Raw genomic sequence first — 18,926 nt, 5'->3', positions numbered from 1 at the left:
GGGCAACATAGTGAGACCCTATCTCTACAGGGGGAAAAAAAATTAGCTGGGATTGGTAGTATGTGCCTGTAGTCCTAGCTACTCCGGAGGCTGTGGTGGGAGGATCACCTGAGCACAGGATTTTGAAGTTGCAGTGAGCTATGATTGTGCCATTGCACCCCAGCCTGTATGACAGGCAAGACCCTGTCTCTTTTTTTTTTTTTTTTTTTTTTTTTTTGAGATGGAGTCTCGCTCTGTCACCCAGGTTGGAGTATAGTGGCACAATCTTGGCTCACTGCAACCTCCACCTCCCGGGTTCAAGTGATTCTCCTGCCTCAGCCTCCTGAGCAGCTGGGATTATAGGCACCCACCACCACACCCGGCTAATTTTTGTGTTTTTAGTAGAGATGGGGTTTCACCATCTTGGCCAGGCTGGTCTCGAACTCCTGACCGCAGGTGATCCACCCACCTCAGCTTCCCAAAGTGCTGGGATTATAGGCATGAGCCACCACACCTGGTCATGAGAGAGTTTTTGAGTCTCCAAAACAAATGTTCATCCTTTCCTGAACAGAGATTTTCTAAGAGGATCCCAATTATAAAGTTGTCAGGCTGTCTGTGTTAGAACCCTAATTCTGCTACTTGCCAGCCACTTGACCTTGAGCAAGTTATTTAATTCCGTGTGCTTCAATCTTATTTATAAAATAAGGATAATAATAGCACCTATAAGATTATTGTAGGCTGGGCGCGGTGGCTCACGCCTGCAATCCCAGAACTTTGGGAGGCCAAGGTGGGAGGATCACTTGAGGTCAGGAGTTCAAGACCAGCCTGGCCGACCTGGTGAAACCCTGTCTCTATTAAAATACAAAAAATTAGCCAGGCATGATGGTGTGTACCTATAGTCCCAGCTACTCAGGAGGCTGAGGCACGAGAATTGCTTGAACCCGGGAGGTAGAGGTTGCAGTGAGCTGATTTTGTACCACTGCACTCCAGCCTGGGTGACAGACAGAGACTCTGTCTCAAAAAAAAAAAAAAAATTGTTGTAAGCATTAAAAGAGATAATTATAATACAGAGTAGGCAAATAGTAAACAATAGTTATGATTCTTACTTTTCTATGTTTATGTTTTCTCACTTCCTAATATTTTTCTGGATGTGGGTTTGATTCTGTATTAGGTTCAGAGCATCATTCGCTCCCAAACCAGTATGGGTATGCGCCACAGAGATCGTCCAACTACTGGCAACACCCTCAAGTCTGGCTTGTGTTCAGCCCTCACAACCTACTTTTTTGGAGCTGATCTGAAGGGAAAGCTGACAATCAAAAACTTCCTCGAATTTCAGCGTAAACTGCAGCATGATGTTCTGAAGCTTGAGGTAGGTCTTCCTTAGACTCAGTAGATCCATCACATGTGGAGCTGATGGGCAGGAGGGCCTGTACTATAGGCATTCTTTCCGTTTACCTCCAGCTGTGAGAACTGATTGATTTGAAGCTTATCAGTGCTTTATAAACTGACAGCAGATAGGAAACAACATGTTCTGTGAAAATGTCATGAAGTGAAGTATTTCTGGAATCGAAAACCAAAAACCTCTAAATTGAAAAATCTTAGCTGTCTTTGTATGTTCCGTTTGTGGAGAAAGAAACTCAGGGGTCACAGCAGTTCTCAATCTGAGCATATATTCCTGCTTTTTTGTTTATTGTGTGGAAGACACCAGAAGATGGAAATGAAGAAGGATGGATAATTGGAAAGGTAGTAAGAGCTGGAAACACAAAATGTCAGAATAAAAATATGTGTGCTTAATATAAAATATATGTGCTTAACCAGGCACAGTGGCATACACCCATAGTCCCAGCTACCCGGGAGGCTAAGGTGGGAGAATCGCTTGAGCCCAGGAGTTTGAGAGCAGCCTGGGCAACACGGTGAGATCCTGTCTCTTTAATTGTTTAAGGCAATGTTGCTGAGAGTTGCAAAGGTATCTTACTGTGTTTGGGGATTTACAAGTTTACTTTTCCATTTAAAGTTTAGACCATCATGCTATTCTAGCTATTCTGTTCCATTCAAAACATTGATCAAATGCCTTCTATATGTATTTTTGTCTGGAGACAAAAATCTAGTCTCTAATTTCTTGACATTTTTAAAAATTCTCTTACACTGGTGTTTCCCAATCTCTTTTCTTTTTCTTCTTTTTTTTTTTTTTTTGAGACAGTCCTACTCCATCAGCCAGGGTGGAGTGCAGTGGCATGATATGATCTTGGCTCACTGCAACCTCCACCTCCCAGGTTCAAGCGATTCTCCTGCCTCAGCCTCTCGAGTAGCTGAGAGGCATGTGCCACCACACCCGGCTAATTTTGTATTTTTATTAGAGACGCAGTTTCACCATGTTGGCCAGACTGGTCTTGAACTCCTGACCTCATGTGATCCTCCTGCCTCGGCCTCCCATAGTGCTGGGATTATAGGTGTGAGCCACCGCACCCGGCCTCTCTTTTTCTTTTAACACACGCCCTACCTTAATATTATTTGGAATTTCAAAACATTAACTACTATAACTAAAACAGGTGAAAATATTGGAGAAAGGTGCTATGTTGTTTTTAAACTATGTATGTTACTTCTGTATCTGCTTTCCCATGTTTCCCCAAGATTCTTATATATGATTTCACCTTTTCCACCCACTTGGCTCAATTGTGTTGTTTCGTTCAATGTCGTTTTGTTGTAACACTGATGAGCGGGAACAAATTGATTTCCCCCTAGAGCCACTTTCTGTGCGGAGTCCCCTGTCTGTTTGAGTTTTCCCTGAGTACTCCGGTTTCCTCTCATATCCCAAAGATGTACATGTTCGGTGCACTGGAGTGTCTAAATGGTCCCAGTCTAAGTGAGTGGGTGTGTGTGAGTGTGCCCTGAGATGGAGCGGCATCTTGTCTGGGGTGGGTTCCTGCTTTGCACCCAGAGCAGCCAGGATAGTCTCTGATCATCCTCCATCCTGAACTGGAATAAGCATGTTAGAAAATGAAAGAATGCAAATTATTGTGAAATAAACTCATGAAGTAGATGATAAACAACGCAGTGCAAAAGCTCTCAGTGAGACTGCCATATTGGTTATTGTTTATGTTTGAACTTCATGGTAGGAGGAGGTACTTATTACAATTTTCACTTTGCAAACATTTATTTCTTGATTTAACCCACCACCACTATGACCACCGACATCTAATCACTAAAAATTGGGTAAATGACTATCTTACTTGTTTTTATCAATCTTTCTTAGATCTATATATATAGCTCACATTTATTTCAGTGTTTACTATTAGAAGTGTTTTGGGTCTTTATTTAGAAATTTGGTGATGCTTTTGTTTTCATTTTGAGATGGAGTCTTGCTCTGTCTCCTGAGCTGGAGTGCAGTGGCGCGATCTCCACTCACTGCAGCCTCCACCTCCCAGGTTCAAGCGATTCTCCTGCCTCAGCCTCCTGAATAGCTGGGATGACAGGCGTGCCCCACCACGCCCAGCTAATTTTTGTGTTTTTAGTACAGTCAGGGCTTTACCATGTTGGCCAGGCTGGTCTCGAACTCCCAACCTCAGGTGATCTGCCCACCTCGGCCTCCCAAACTGCTGGGATTACAGGTGTGAGCCACCACTCCCAGCCATGCTGATGTTTTTGTGACCAGAAATGTGCCATAGGAAATTAACTCTCATCTTTATCAATTAGCCTATGGTAACATTGGTTTTGTTAAGCATTGTTTCACTTAAAGTCTCAGTTTCCTAGAACCTAGTGAAGACTTACTGTATAGTAAAAGGTCAGTAAGTGTTTGCCATGTTGAAAAGTTTTACAGCTTCCCTATTCCTTTTTTTTTTTTTTTCATAACTAAATACTGTATAGGATTTTTTTTTCAATACCTTTACATGAAGCAAACACAGCTTCCCTATTCTAACTTCCTTGCACAGCTGGATAGATAACTTCTCTGTCTAGTGAAAAGCTCAAGGCTAAGTAAGTATCAGGAAAGGTTAAGTGCTTAGACTTCAAAGGGTTTTTTCTTCATCGCATACAGAGGAATGTGACACATCAGCCTAGAAAATCACTTGAAAAGATTTCAACAACAATAGAAGCAAAAGACATTATCTGGTCAGCTCTCAATAAACCAGAAAATTAGTCATAAATTAATCGTAATACCTCAGTTTCTAAATATTCTAGTTAGCGACGTTTTCCTTTTGTCTAGTTGTACGTAGAGGGCTCTATCTTCAGAATAACCACAGTACTCTTGTTTTTTGCCAGTTACCTTGCCACAGTAAACTGTAGCAGATCATGGAGTTCAAAATATAACTTCACAGAATGAAGAAAATGTATGTCCAATAGCATTTAAGTATTATGCTTCCAGAGCTTTATTTGGAAATGGTAACATTACTATTTTTACCCTATGGAAAACAGATACTTCTGAGGCAGTGAATTTTATTTTGTTCACTGATTTATATTGGGTATTTTTATATATAAAATATACTAGATATGTTACAACAAATACACACACAGACACACAAAGGCATAGTGCTTACCTTTGTGAAGTTTGCATTCTTATAGGAATGTTCCAATATACTCCTCAGAGTATAGAAGAAAGAAGTAGACCTCATCTAACAATGTTTGTGTGAGAGTTAGTATGTACTAGGGTTCAAGTCATATGCCTTGCCTTCCTAGTATGCATATATACCCAGACTGGTCTTCTTTGGGAGTATTTGTAACATAATCTGGGAATGTAAGTGATTTACCTTATTAATTATGTAATTACAATTAAACAGAGTGTAGGTCCAAAAAATGTAGTTAAAGAAGCACAAACTAGGGTAATACTTTTAGCAAAAACAAAAACAAACAAAGAAATTTTAAAAAAACAATAAAAACAAACAAAAAAACTTTTAGCAAAAACATACAGGGTCAACCAGAGCACTGAGCAGGTGCCAGCCTGACCACAATCTAAACCAACACTTGTTCCTAGAAACACAAATGAGAGCCTAGAGAAACAGAGCATAGGACTTTTGTCTTGCATACTGAGATGCTATAGAGTTGAAAGCCCACTAACATACTGCGTAGAAGGCCAGGCATGGTGGCTCATGCCTGTAATCCCAGCACTTTGGGAGTCCAAGGCGGGCGGATCACGAAGTCAGGAGATTGAGACCATCCTGTCCAACATGGTGAAACCCCATCTCTACTAACAATACAAAAAACTAGCTGGGCATGGTGGCGTATGCCTGTAGTCCCAGCTACTCGGGAGGCTGAGGCAGGGGAATCGCTGGAACCGGGGAGGTGGAGGTTGCAGTAAGCCAAGATTGCGCCACTGCACTCCAGCCTGGTGACAGAGTGAGATTCTGTCTCAAAAAAAAAACATATTGTGTAGCATGCCCATGAGGGAAAATATTATAAAGCAGATTAGGGGTTTCATGCATGTGTTCCTACACATAGCCTACACCCAAATGCAGAAGAAAAGAGATGTAAAAGACAGTTGTATCTAAGATACTTACTCTAGAAGGCTCTCTTTTGTTTGACATTCATGTGGAACTATCTGTAGGCTTTGGACCAAGATGTGCTAAGACTGTTCCTTTTGCCAGTCAGCAGTTCCTCATGTGAGGAGACCAATAGACTCTTGTGAAAGAATGCAGCCTAACATGTAGTAAGTGTTCTGTAAGTGGCTAGTAATACTGAATCCATTCTTCCCATATCATGGCATAAGTCTAGTGCTATGGTTTCATTATACACCATCTCACCCCCCCGATCAAAGTTCATGTATTGGAAATTTAATTGCTGTTGTATCACTGTTAAGAGGCAGGGGCTTTAAGGGGTGATTAGGTCATGAGGGCTCTGCTATCATAAATGCATTAATGTCATTTTCATGGAAGTGTCTATTGCTGTGGTAGTGGGCTCCTGATTAAAGAGTAAGTTTGGCCCCCATTTACCCTCTGTCTTACATGTTTGCTTGCCCATCCACCATGAAAGGACCCCTGCCAGATATTGGTGCCATGCTCTTGGACTTCCCAGCCTCCAAAACCATGAGCCAAATAAACTTCTGTTCTTTATCAATTATCCAATCTGTGGTATTCTTTTATACCAGCAGAAAATGGACGAAGACGTCCAGTAGAATAAGTACCTTTTTATTGATGACATCCTTACATAAAATTTCATCAGTCAGTACTGTGTCTTCCCAACTGCATTTGTACTTCTTTGAGGAAGCATGACTAGCAGCAAGAGTATAGGCTTTAGTGCTAATGAGGCCTTGGTTAAAATTTTGGTCCCACCACTTACTGGCTATGTGATATTTGATTAGTTAGTTATTCTCTCAGAGCCTGGCTCCTCATTTGTAAAACAGGGCAATGGTTAAGTGAGATGATGTTTGTAGTGGGATGAATTGTGTCCCATCAAAATTCCAAAATTCCTACTTTGATGTCCCAACCCCCAGTATCTCAGAATATGACTTTACTTGGAGATAAGGTCTTTAAAGAGGTGATTGCATTAAATGAGGGATAAGAGTGGGCTCTAATCCAACCTGTCTGGTGTCCATATAAGAAGAAGAGATTTAGGCACAACAAAAAGACCCAAGAGATAATCATGTGAAGAGGCAGCCAGAAGGCAGTCATCTGTAAGCCAAGGAGAGAAGCCTCAGAGGAAACCAACCCTGCTGACCCCTTGAACTTACACTCGTATAGCCTCCAGAACTATGAGAAAAAGTCCTAGTCTGTAGTATTTTGCTATGGGAGCCTTAGCAAACTAATAAAATATTTCATACCTAACACCACTGGGCATGCACTGTGCCTTTAATAAGTGTGTTCACCTTCCCATTTATACCCACTGCCACCTAGTATGGCAACAGGCATATAAATAGGTCATCTCACTTGGATGATTGAAAGGCCTTACTTTCATTTTGAAATAGTTTTCTGATAAAACATCTGGAAAATGGCAGCAATTTTTGTTTTATGAAACACTTTTAATTTCACTTTTCTAAGTTTGGGTAATTTCTCCTTTCATTGAGTATGAAATATAATCTCATCATCACAGCCAAGAGGAAAATAGAAATGATTAGTAGTATCTTAATAACTTTTGTATGGGTTTTATAATTCCACCATTCTTTCTATCCATCTCTCACTAGCTTCATTTCATTACTTACCTACTTTAAAACTTCAGATCCAGGAGATTTATTGTTCCATTTAGTTATTTCTGTCTTTTTCTCATCACAGTAGCTTTGAAAGTGAAGAGAGTGCTATTTATCTGTCAAACTTAATTTCCAGAGGGGTCAGAGAAAAGGGATAAGTTCATGATCATTTATTGAGTACCTACTATGAGCCAGGCACTTTATATACATTACATGCCTTCTTTATTTTAATTCTCAACAACCCTGTCAGGTTTAGTGATGTTTTACCCATGTTCTGGTTGTAGAAACTGAAACACAAAGAGGTAAAAGTCACAGGACTATTATATGGTAGAACTAGGATTCCAACTCGGGTCTACTTCACACTGTCTTTCAGACTGAACTATTTCTGTTCTTTGTCTGATTAAGTTATTACTTTTAGTCTGAAATGGCATTTCTGTACCTGATTTATTTGGGACTCTAAAGAAAAATAAAATTTTCTGAATTTTAGAGACAGAAAAAGACCAAATTTCTGGAATATGTACAGTCTACCTTCTTCAGAATCTTTTACCAATTTCTTTGCCACTCAAGTCTTATGACTGTGGAGAAATACACCGTTCTTTTGTGCTTGCAAGATACTACCTAAACTAGCCATTTAATTATATTTAATCACAAGAATTATTAGCTGCTGGATTTTACAGCTATTTTAATGCTCTTAATTCTGATCTCTTTTTTTTTTTTCATTCTACCCTTTTTTCTTTATTTGGGAACTCAAAAAAAAAAACAGGTCTAAAAGAATGACTTAAGAATATAAGGTTGGTTTTTAAAATTCTCTTTTAAGGTTATTAAAAATTTCGTCTAAGGCTACTGAGAACTATTGAGTTCCTTGGAGATAGGTGCCAAATCTAATTCCAGTTAATATATTCATTGATTTCTTAATGACTGTAGCAAGTAGGATGTCAGTCAAAACTGAAAGGTATTAGAAAATTATTTGAAAGATTATGGTTAATTTTAATTTGAGAGGGGTAAGGGGGGAAAGGAGCTGTCATATCAAAAAAAAAAAAAAAAGCAAAAACTAATTTGTAGAAGAAAGAAGCAACCAACTCCAGAATATAAGACAAGGACACTGAAAAGGTATTATCTAATAGAATTCCAGTCTGTAGCATGATCTTGCTTATAAGCTGGGATTCACGTGCTTAGCAAATAACCAATAAAATTGTTACATTTTGGCCGGGCACGATGGCTCATGCCTGTAATCCCAGCACTTTAAGAGGCCAAGGCAGGCAGATAACCTGAGGTCAGGAGTTCGAGACCAGCCTGGTCAACATGGCAATACCCCGTCTCTACTAAAAATACAAAATTAGCCGAATGTAGAGGCCCATGCCTATAATCCCAGCTACTTGGGAGGCTGAGGCAGGAGAATCACTTGAACCCAGGAGGCAGAGGTTGCAGTGAGCCGAGATCATGCCATTGCACTCCAGTCTCATGCCATTGCACTCCAGGGCGACAAGAGCGAAACTCTGTCTCAAAAAAAAAAAAAAATTGTTACGTTTTAAGAAGCATGAGTGTCAATTATCTAAAGGTAAATTAGGTATGATTCAGAGGATAACAGTAACTGATTTATATTTCAGTCTTCAAGAAAAAATATTGAGGTTAAACTAGATTTGTTCAATCAGAAAGAAAAAGAGAGATATAAAGAACTATGTTAATTATTCTCATCTGTCAATAAGAATAGAGACAAGGCCGGGTGCAGTGGCTCACGTCTGTAATCCCAGCACTTTGGGAGGATGAGGCAGGTGGATCACCTGAGGTCAGGAGTTCGAAACCAGCCTGGCCAACATGACGAATCCCCGTTTCTATTAAAAATACAGAAAATTAGGCCGGGAGTGGTGGCTCATGCCTATAATCCCAGCACTTTGGGAGGAAGAGTGGGTGGATCACCTGAGGTCAGGAGTACGAGACTAGGCTGGCCAAGATGGCGAAACCCCATCTAGACTAAAAATACAGAAATCAGCCGGGTGTGGTGGCATGTCCCTGTAATCCCAGCTGCTTGGGAAGCTGAGGCATGAGAATTGCTTGAGCCCGGGAGGCGGAAGTTGCAGTGAGCGAAGATTGCACCATTGCACTCCAGTCTGGGCAACAGGGCAAGACTCTGTCTCAAAAAACAAAACAAAACAAAACAAAAAACCAGAAAATTAGTCAGACGTGGTGGCATACTCCTGTAATCCCAGCTACTCGGGAGACTGAGGCACAAGAATCGCCTGGACCCAGGAGGTGGAGGTTGGAGTGAGCCAAGATTGCACTACTGCACTCCAGCCTGGGCAACAGAGTGAGACTTCGTCTCAAAAAAAAAAAAAAAGAGTAGAGACGAAAAAAAAAAAAAATGAAGGTATTAAGTTAAATATCAAGGAGCTTTTTAAAAAGATTATAACTACAACTAAATGATTAAAAGTACCTAAAGAGATTCTAGAATCACCCACCCTTTAAATCATCAAGTTGACATCTTTCTACCCATCTTTTTAAAGTGCTAAGGTAGAATTAAATCTGTCTGATGCAACAAATGACCGTATCAAGGGACATGCCTCAACTCCTTTCCTGGCCAAAATATTATAGAAAAGGAGACCAGAAGGCAAGAAGGCTTTCAATCCAACACTTGCTGGAACTAGAACACTCTTTGGCAAAGTAGGTTTCTTTTTGCACTGATAGCCCAGTTTTGTTGGTTTTGTTTTCTGGGGAAGTGTAAACTAAATGATGAGACCTGACTCTTGATTTAATTAAATCCAAGAAACAAAATGATATGTTCAATGACATTTCCTTTAGTTTTGTACTTCCGCTTTGCCTCTACAAAGCAGAATGTGGGTAGTTTCTTATTCCATCCTTAGAGGTTTCCAGTTTGACTTTTCCAAAAATTGGAAGAGTTTGTTAAAGAGTACAGTAGTCCTCCCTTATCTGCAATTTCTCTTTCTAAGATTTCAGTTACCTGCCGTCAACTGTAGTTCAAAAATATCAAATGGAAAATTCCAGAAATAAACAGTTCATAAGTTTCAGATTGCATGCCTTTCTGAGTAGTGTGATAAAATCTCATGAGGTCCCACTTGTTCCGCGGGGACATGAATGATCTCTTTGTCAGCATATAGAGGCTGTCTGCACTGCCCACCCCTTAGTCACTTAGTAGTCATCTCTGTTACCAGATCGACTGTTGCAGTGTTGGAGTGCTTGTGTTTAAGTAACCTTTATTTTATTTACTAATGGCCCCAAAGCACAAGAGTAGTGATGCTGGTAATGTAGATGTGCCAGAGAGAAGCTGTAAAGTACTTCCTCAAAGGTTGAAAGTTCTCAACTTAATAAGGAATGGAAAAAAATTGTATGGTGAGGTTGCTAAGATCTATGGTAAGAAAGAATCTCCTAGCTGGGAAATTATGAAGTAGGAAAAAAAATTATGCTAATTTTGCTGTTATATCTCAAACTGCAAAAGTTATAGACACAGTGTGTGATAAGTGCTTAGTTAAGATGGAAAAGGCTTTAAATGTAGGAGTGAAAGACCTGAACAAGGGCCAGGCATGGTGGCTCATGTCTGTAATCCCAGTACTTTGGGAGGCCGAGGCAGGCAGATCACCTGAGGTCAGGAGTTTGAGACCAGCATGGCCAACATGGTGTAACCCTGTCTTTACTAAGAATACAAAAATTAGCCAGGTGTGGTGGCGGGTACCTGTAATTCCAGCCGGTAGGGAGGCTGAGACAGGAGAATCACTTGAACCCGGGAGACAGAGGTTGCAGTGAGCCAAGATTGTGCCACTGCACTCCAGCCTGGCTGACAGAGTGAGACTCTATTTCAAAAAACAAAAAATAATAAAAGACCTGAACAGAAACATGTTCCATGTGACGGCAAATGGGTTCAGTACTATTCTTGGTTACAGGCTTCCACTGGGTATCTCAGAATGCATCTCCCAGGGATAAGAATGACAGCCATACTTGTTTCTTTTGGGTATTTATAATTTCAGTGAGCCAAGTATATGTTTAAGGGTTTTTACCAAAAAAAAAAAAAAAAAAAAAAAACAAACTATGGGCTGGACATGGTGGCTCATGCCTATAATCCCAGCACTTTTGGAGGCCAAGGCAGGAGGATCACTTGAGGCCAGGAGTTCAAGCCTGGCCAACATGGCAAAACCCTGTCTCTACTAAAAATACAAAAAAATTAGCCAGGCGTAGTGGTGCACACCTGTAATTCCAGCTACTCGGGAGGCTGAGACATGAGAATCATTTGAACCCAGGAGGTGGAGGTTGCAGGGAGCCAAGATCACACCATTGCACTCCAGCCTGGGCGACAGAGCAAGACTCCATCTCAAAAAAATTTTTTTTTCCTCAGGAGCTTTTATGTCAATACCCATGTCTTGATATCAACATTCTTTGAAACTAATTCTATTTTCTCTATATATACACATCATGGGGTAGGTCCAATATCTTGCCCTGATGAGATCAGGTTAGCTCTCAGGGTGAGCCAGTTTAATGAGAAAATGTATAAAATCCAAAGCCGAACTCTGATTTAATTTCTTGCAATTCCCTTTATTCTCTCCAGCTCAAGCTTGCTATCATTTGTGGCTTATAGGTTCTCTGGTTGTAAAGTCAAACTGAAAATACTATATAGTTATGTATTGCTTAATGATAAATTCTGAGAAATGCATTGTTAGATGATCTCATCATTGTGCAAACATCATAGAGTGCATTTACACAAACCTGGATGGTATAGCTATATGGTATATAGGTATACCATAGGCTATATGGTATAGCCTATTGCTCCTACGCTACAAACCTATACAGCATGTTACTGTACTGAAATAATTACTGTATTTTACTAGTACAGTATTTTTAGAAAAACATAAAGCATTTAGTCAACATGTACTGCTTTCTCCTTGCAAAAATCTGGTGAGGAAATGCCACAGCAAGCATTATTTAACCTAATGTGTATACGTATGTGTGTATGTATACGTGTGTGCGCGTGCGAGCACACGTGCATGTGTGTAAAAGAACTATAACAGTTCTTTTTTTTTTTTTTTTTTGAGACAGAATCTCACTCTGTCACCCCGGCTAGAGTGCAGTGGTACAATCTCGGCTCACTGCAACCTCTGCCTCTTGGGTTCAAGTGATTCTCCTGCATCAGCCTCCTTAGTAGCTGGGATTACAGGCATGTGCCACCACACTTGGCTAATTTTTGTATTTTTAGTAGAGACGAGGTTTCACTATGTTGGCCAGGCTGGTCTTGAACTCCTGACCTCAGGTGATCCACTCGCCCCAGCCTCCCAAAGTGCTGGGATAACAGGCATAAGCCATTGTGCCTGGCCAACAATTCTTTATAAAACAAGGCAATTGTAAAACAATGGTAAGTATTTGTGTAAGTAAACATATCTAAGCATAGAAAAAGCAGAGTAAAAATATGGTATAAAAGATTTTAAAAAATGGTACATCTGTAAAGGCACTTAACCATGAATGGGGCTTGCAGGACTGGAAATTGGTTTGGTTGAGTCAGTGAATGAATGATGATGCGTGTGGTCTAAGACATTGCTGTACCTTACTGCAGACTTTATATACACTGTACACTTAGGGTATACTAAATTTATAAAACAAAGTAACTGCATTGCAACCTCACAACATCACTAGGTGATAGGAATTTTTCAGTTCCATGATAATCTTATGGGAACGCCATTATATATGCAGTCTCTCATTGACTGAAATGTCCTTATGCAGCACATGACTGTATATGGTAGAATCTCCATGGTTATGTAAAGCTCCTTTGTAAATGCAACCTTGATAATATCTTGATAATTATTCAGTAAAAGTGTGCCAAAAAGTGCTTTTTTGTTTCATACCTTTTGGAGAATGGAGGAAAAATTTTAAGAGTGACACTTTGTAGCTTAAATATATTATGTGGGCAAAGTTTTTTAAAGGCATTATCACTTCTGAATCTGACCTTTCAGATGGATCATTAAAAGTGCGGCCGGGCGCCATGGCTCATGCCTGTAATCCCAGCACTTTTGGAGGCCGAGGTGGGCAGATCACCTGATGTTGGGAGTTCGAGACCAGCCTGACCAACATGGAGAAACCGCGTCTCTACTAAAAATACAAAATTAGCCAGGTGTGGTAGCACATACCTGTAATCCCAGCTACTCGGGAGGCTGAGGCAGGACAATCGCTTGAACCCGGAAGGCGGAGGTTGCAGTGAGCCGAGATCGTGCCATTGCACTCCAGCCTGGGCAAGAGCGAAACTCCGTCTCAAAAAAAAAAAAAGTGCAGAAGACTCATAGAGATTGATATTTTTCTTTGATTTGCAGATAGCTTTGCAATTCCAAAGTCAATGATATGTTAGTGATGCCTTTGTAATATTTGTCAATCCCCAGGATTTTCCTGTTATCAGATATCTTTAATGTTACATTTTAAGTTCATTTGAAACTGGCCACAAGATAAAAGGAGCTCATAAATAAGTCATGAAGCTTTGATTTTTCTCCATGGAAACTTTTCCTCAATCAGTCTTTCAAATAGTCTTAGCAACATCTTTTTAGTAGAACCCAGGTGCTTCTCAACTTATGAATAAGCTCTATACCAGTGTATAAAAAGTTCTTAGGTCATTTATTTGGAATTCAGAATGCAGGAATAAATTTTTAGTCTCACATACAACAGAATATTCAAGGTACCACAGAAAGGTAATACAGTAAAATGAAAAATAGTATAGAAGAAGGTGATTACGAATTTATAGTTCAGTGTTTCATCTATATATACACTTCTAGCTACAACAGTCCGTGGCTACAGACTTCTGTCAGTCTCGAGCATATGTGTAGCATATATTCAAACAAAAGTTTGAGTACATACTACATAATAAAAATACTAGCTAGCACTTCCTGAGAGCTTACCATGAGTCAGACACTATTCTAAGTGCTATATGTACAGGTGCTCCTTGACTTATGATGATGTTTCAGTAAATCCATCATAAGTCAGAAATGCCCTTAACCAGCTACTTGGGAGGATAAGGTGGAAGTATTACCTGAGTCCGAGGAGGTCAAGGCTACAGTGAGCTGTGATTGCCCCACTGCACTCCAGCCTGGGTGACAGAGTAAGACCCTGGCTCAAAAAAAAAAAAAAAGAAAAGAAATACATTTAATACCCCAATAAACCCACCATAAAGTTCAAAAATTGTTAAGTGGGACCATTGTAAGTTGGGGGCTGTCTGTACATTGTTTCATTTGATCTTCACAGTGCTATGAGGTTAGTATTTAATAAATGAGGAAATTGAGGCAATAAGAGGCTAAATAACTTGCTCAAAGTCTCACACATGATAAAGGTGGAGCTGAGATTTGATTCCAGGCAGTCTGGCTCCAGAATCTTTTTGTTGTTGTTGTTTGTTTGAGATGGAGTGTTTCACTCTTGTTGCCCAGGCTGGAGTGCAGTGACATGATCTCGGCTCACTGCAACCTCCGCCTCCCTGATTCAAGCACTTCTCCTGCCTCAGCCTCCCGAGTAACTGGAACTACAGGTGCCCACCACCACACCCGGCTAATTTCATGTATTTTTAGTAGAGACAAGGTTTCACCATGGTGGCCAGGCTGGTCTCAAACTCCTGACCTCAGGTGATCATCCTGCCTTGGCCTCCCAAAGTGCTGGGATTACAGGCATGAGCCACTGTGCCCAGCTCAGAGTCTTTTCGTAACTACTAATAATTTACACTAGTTTTCCAGGAACTGTGCTAAATGCTTAAGATACAAAGATGAGAAAAACATTGTTCTGCTTTCAAGAAGCTTATAAAGGTAGGATAAATGAACAAGAAATACTTGCACAGTACATAAGTAAAGTACAGTTGTAGAGATATGTATATGGTACAATGAGAACATAAATTGGGACATATGAATCAGTCTGTGAAGTAAGAGAGCAGGGGACTGCTCAGTTTTCTCAGAGGTGGCATTATTTGAGTCAATTCTAACTCTGAAATTCATTCTGTCTAAAGATCAGGTAGTGGATTTTCATTTGCTCTTTGTTACAGTTGTGGAATACCCAAGAAGAGGCATTAGAGCACTCGGTAAACTCTGGGACTGGAGCCAAGAGACTGAGAAATGACCTTTCTCATCAAGTTTGTCCCAAGCCAGGCTTAAATTGATAGATCGTCTAGGTTTTCTGATGCTGTTAAAGAGACTCTGTGCCTCAGGGACAGGTCTGCAAAGATCATTAAGAAACAGATTAAAATTAGGGAGCAAGACAAGACAAGAGAAAGTTTCTTTACGTTCTCCCAGACCTCTCTGGGCCTATAGGCAGATCAAATTTGGCCTCTAGATCAGCTTGGACAAAATGATGTCCACGGTATCTGAGTAGGTCTTTTCATTTTTATCCCTCTTATAGCCATCTTTAGCTGCAGGTGCCTTTTAGAGTTATGGTCTTTGGAACTTAGGGACATTTTAAAATAAAGAATGATTATTGCTCATGATGACTGTGCTAATGAGTGGAAAGAAGCTTGCTTTTTTTTCTTCTTTTAACTAACTTAGCCTCAGTTAACTAGTAAATGTAATTTTTTTTCTTTCTTAGAAGAAAAATATTTTTAAAAAAATAGACCTGGCCTCTGGCTTGCTACCCAGCCTTGGAGGAGTCTAGGAAGTCTAGACAATGTCCTAGGAGCCAGAGCCAGCTCTGCAGTCATTTGTGAATGAATTATGTATCATATACAGCCTTTTGAATTCATACTTTGAGCAAATACCACTTTAAAGGGTCATAAATTACATCAGATTATTATCCTCTAAATTCATTTAACAGCACAGAAATGAATATTCGTCAAGTCTCTTTTATTTCTCATTATTTTTCTTATTATTGGGTGCCTTTTCTCCCTCCCCACCCATAATCTCTGTATCTGTTTTGTATCAATCTACCACACATTAACATGAATGTGTTTTTTTATTAAAGCTACATGACTAATGAAATATAAACTAGTTCAGTCATTTCTAAGCATGAGAGAGCGGGAGAGAGAGAGAGAGCTGTGCAAAATAAAAACAAAAGTACATTCTAGGTTACAAGCTATCTTTTTAAATAAATAAAAGTGCATTCTAGGGAAATAGAGCAACCATTGCAAAGAAGGAAGGAAAAAGATGGTGCTTTTGGGAAACAAAAACAAAATGCAGTAGCCAGGTCATGAAGTATTTTGAATGGTGCACCGCGGATATTTGGACACTTTATCCTAAAACCTGTAGGGAACCATTGAAAGGTATAAAGTGAGAAGTGGCATAATCAGATTTGGATTTTTAGAAAGATCACTCTAGCAACACTGTAAAGTATGGATTAACAAAGAGGGAAAATAGGTAGTTATTGCAGTTGTCTAAGGAGAAAATCATAAGGTAGTCTTAGGAAAGGGGAGAGAGAAAAGGGAGTCGATTTGGCAATTGGCAGTTTGGCAATTGGTATGAAAGAGTAGAATTCAGTTAATCCCATTCACTGAGATAGAGAACATAGGAGGAGAAGTAGGTTTGCTTAAAGAAATGTTGAGTTCTCTCTTGGACATTTTGGGTTTGAAGTATTCATGAGACACCTCAATAGCTTTCTCTACAGGCAATTGGATATATGAATTTGGCAATCAGTGATGTGGGTGGAATTAGAGATATGGTATTATTAGCATATAGGAGTTGGTTGATACATTGGGAATTGATGAGCTCACTCAAGGACAGTGTATAATTTACTTGAAGCAAAAAAGAAAGTGATGTACAGAGTGCTATCCTTATATTTAAGTTGTACAGAATAAAGTAAATGAGCCAAGATGGGCCAGAGATCAGAAGGATGGGTCTCAGCCAGATTACCCTCATATCCAGCTAAGGACATGAAGCACAAGGGTAAAAAAACAGGAAACTGCTGGTATTGGTGAGAAAAGGTTGTAAAGAGACAGCTGTAAAAAATGTTTTCAGGAGTAAGTGCACAATAAGTATTTGTCAGAAAACTAATCAATATACAATAAGGTTATTTGGTTTTTTGGTTTTGTTTTTGTTTTTGAGATGGAGTCTCGCTCTGCCGCCCAGGCTGGAGTGCAGTGGTGTGATCTCGGCTCACTGCAACCTCCGCCTCCTGGGTTCAAGCAATGCTCCTGCCTCAGCCTCCCAAGTAGTTGAGACTATAGACATGCGCCACCACACCCAGCTAATTTTCGTATTTTTAGTAGAGATGGGGTTTCACCATGTTGGCCAAGCTGGTCTTGAACTCTTGACCTCAAGAGATCCACCTGCCTTGGCTTCCCAAAGTGTTGGGATTACAAGTGTGAGCCACCACACCCAGTCTAGGTTTCTTTTTTAATGAAGGCTAGGTGCAGTGGCTCATGCCTGTAATCCCAGCACTTTGGGAGACCAAGGCGGACAAATCACTTGAGTTCAGGAGTTTGAGACCAGCCTGGGCAACATAGGAAGATAATGTCTCTACAAAAAAAATACAAAAAAAAAAAAAAAAATGGTAGCTGGGTGTAGTGGCATGCACCTGTGGTCCCAGCTACTTGGGAGGCTGAGGTGGTTGGATCAATTGAGTCCGGGAGGTCTGAGGCTGCAGTGAGCCATGATCGTGACACTGGACTCCAGCCTGGGCAACAGAGTGAGACCCTGTATTTATTTAAAAAAAAAAAAAAAAAAAAAAACAGGAACCGCATTTGAATTCTTCTGTGACCCTGGGAGCCTTATTAGAAGAGGAGTTAAGGAAGAATCATTGACCTATACTTCCTGGCATCTCTGTCCAGTCTTAATACTGTTTGCAGCTTTCTACCCTTTAAAGTTTGAAAGCCTTCCAGAAAATTGCCAACTTCACAATCATCATGTTGATCAGAGTTTTAATCCCAAAGCAGTGATTTCCAGTATACGCAACTGGAAAAATAAATGAGGCATATATATTAAATTCATTGTGCTGGATTATATTGATCAGTGAGATGTTTTGATAATATTTTCCAAGTTTCCATGTAGATATATTATGGAGCACATGTCAGAAATTAAGGAAGAACCTAAAGTAGTTTCCTTGAATATAGGATATTGGTCATGTTCTCTTTATTGGACATCATATAACATTAATACAGAGTGTTGCAGTCATCATTGCTAAGTGTTAATATGCTGTTATTAATATTATTATGCTATTACTTTCTTTCCAATATAGAAATGCTTTTCTTTTCTTTTCTTTTTTTTTTTGAGACGGATTTTTACTCTTGTTGCCCAGGCTGGAGTGCATGGCATGATCTTGGCTCACTGCAACCTCCGCCTCCCAGGTTCAAGTGACTCTCCTGCCTCAGCCTCATGAGTAGCTGGGATTACAGGCACGTGCCACCACGCCTGGCTAATTTTTATTTTTAGTAGAGACAGGGTTTCACCATGTTGGCCAGGCTGGTCTCGAACTCCTGACCTCAGATGATCCACCCGCCTCGGCTTCCCAAAGTGCTGGGATTACAAGCATGAGCCACTGCGCCTGGCCTAGAAATACTTTTCATGGAATTTCTTTGCTATTAAGGTTGGTCAAACAGCAAACTGAGAAATTTTGGAAGCAGCTTATTTGCTATAGTGGAATTACTGTACCCATTGGTGTTTTTTTGTTGTGGTGGTGGTGACTATCTCTCTCTCTGTCTCTCTCTCTGTCTCTCTCCCCACTCTTTCTCTCTCTCCCTCTCCCTCCCACCCCTTTTTCTCTGGTAAAATGCTATTTGGGATGAATTAAAGCTAATAGAGTTAATTGAACAGTTGTACTTGTTCAAGATAATGTGGCTCATTCTGTGACCCCAGCTTGGTGTTGGTGTTGCTCCTCCTGCTCAGGCACTAGTGGTTCTTAAAAGTAGGAAGTAAGCCCTGGTGTGATGGCTCATGCCTGTATTCCCAGCACTTTG

General features: G+C 40.2%; 1 protein-coding gene across 3 annotated transcripts in view; it reads left to right on the top strand.

Moving 5' to 3' along the window:
- MICU1 (mitochondrial calcium uptake 1) overlaps positions 1 to 18,926 on the top strand; it is a 258,934-nt gene that overhangs the window by 147,100 nt on the left and 92,908 nt on the right. For all 3 annotated transcript variants that reach the window (XM_009458672.5, XM_054659695.2, XM_016918531.4), the window contains one exon: positions 1,151 to 1,348. In XM_009458672.5, coding sequence (XP_009456947.1) covers positions 1,151 to 1,348 — 198 coding nt within the window. The remainder of the gene's footprint in view (positions 1 to 1,150; positions 1,349 to 18,926) is intronic.

The sequence above is a fragment of the Pan troglodytes genome, chromosome 8 (genome assembly GCF_028858775.2).
Source record: "Pan troglodytes isolate AG18354 chromosome 8, NHGRI_mPanTro3-v2.0_pri, whole genome shotgun sequence".
Taxonomy (NCBI): Eukaryota; Metazoa; Chordata; class Mammalia; order Primates; family Hominidae; genus Pan; species Pan troglodytes.
Note: the sequence above shows the minus strand (reverse complement) of the source record. Positions and strands in the feature narration are given on the sequence as shown.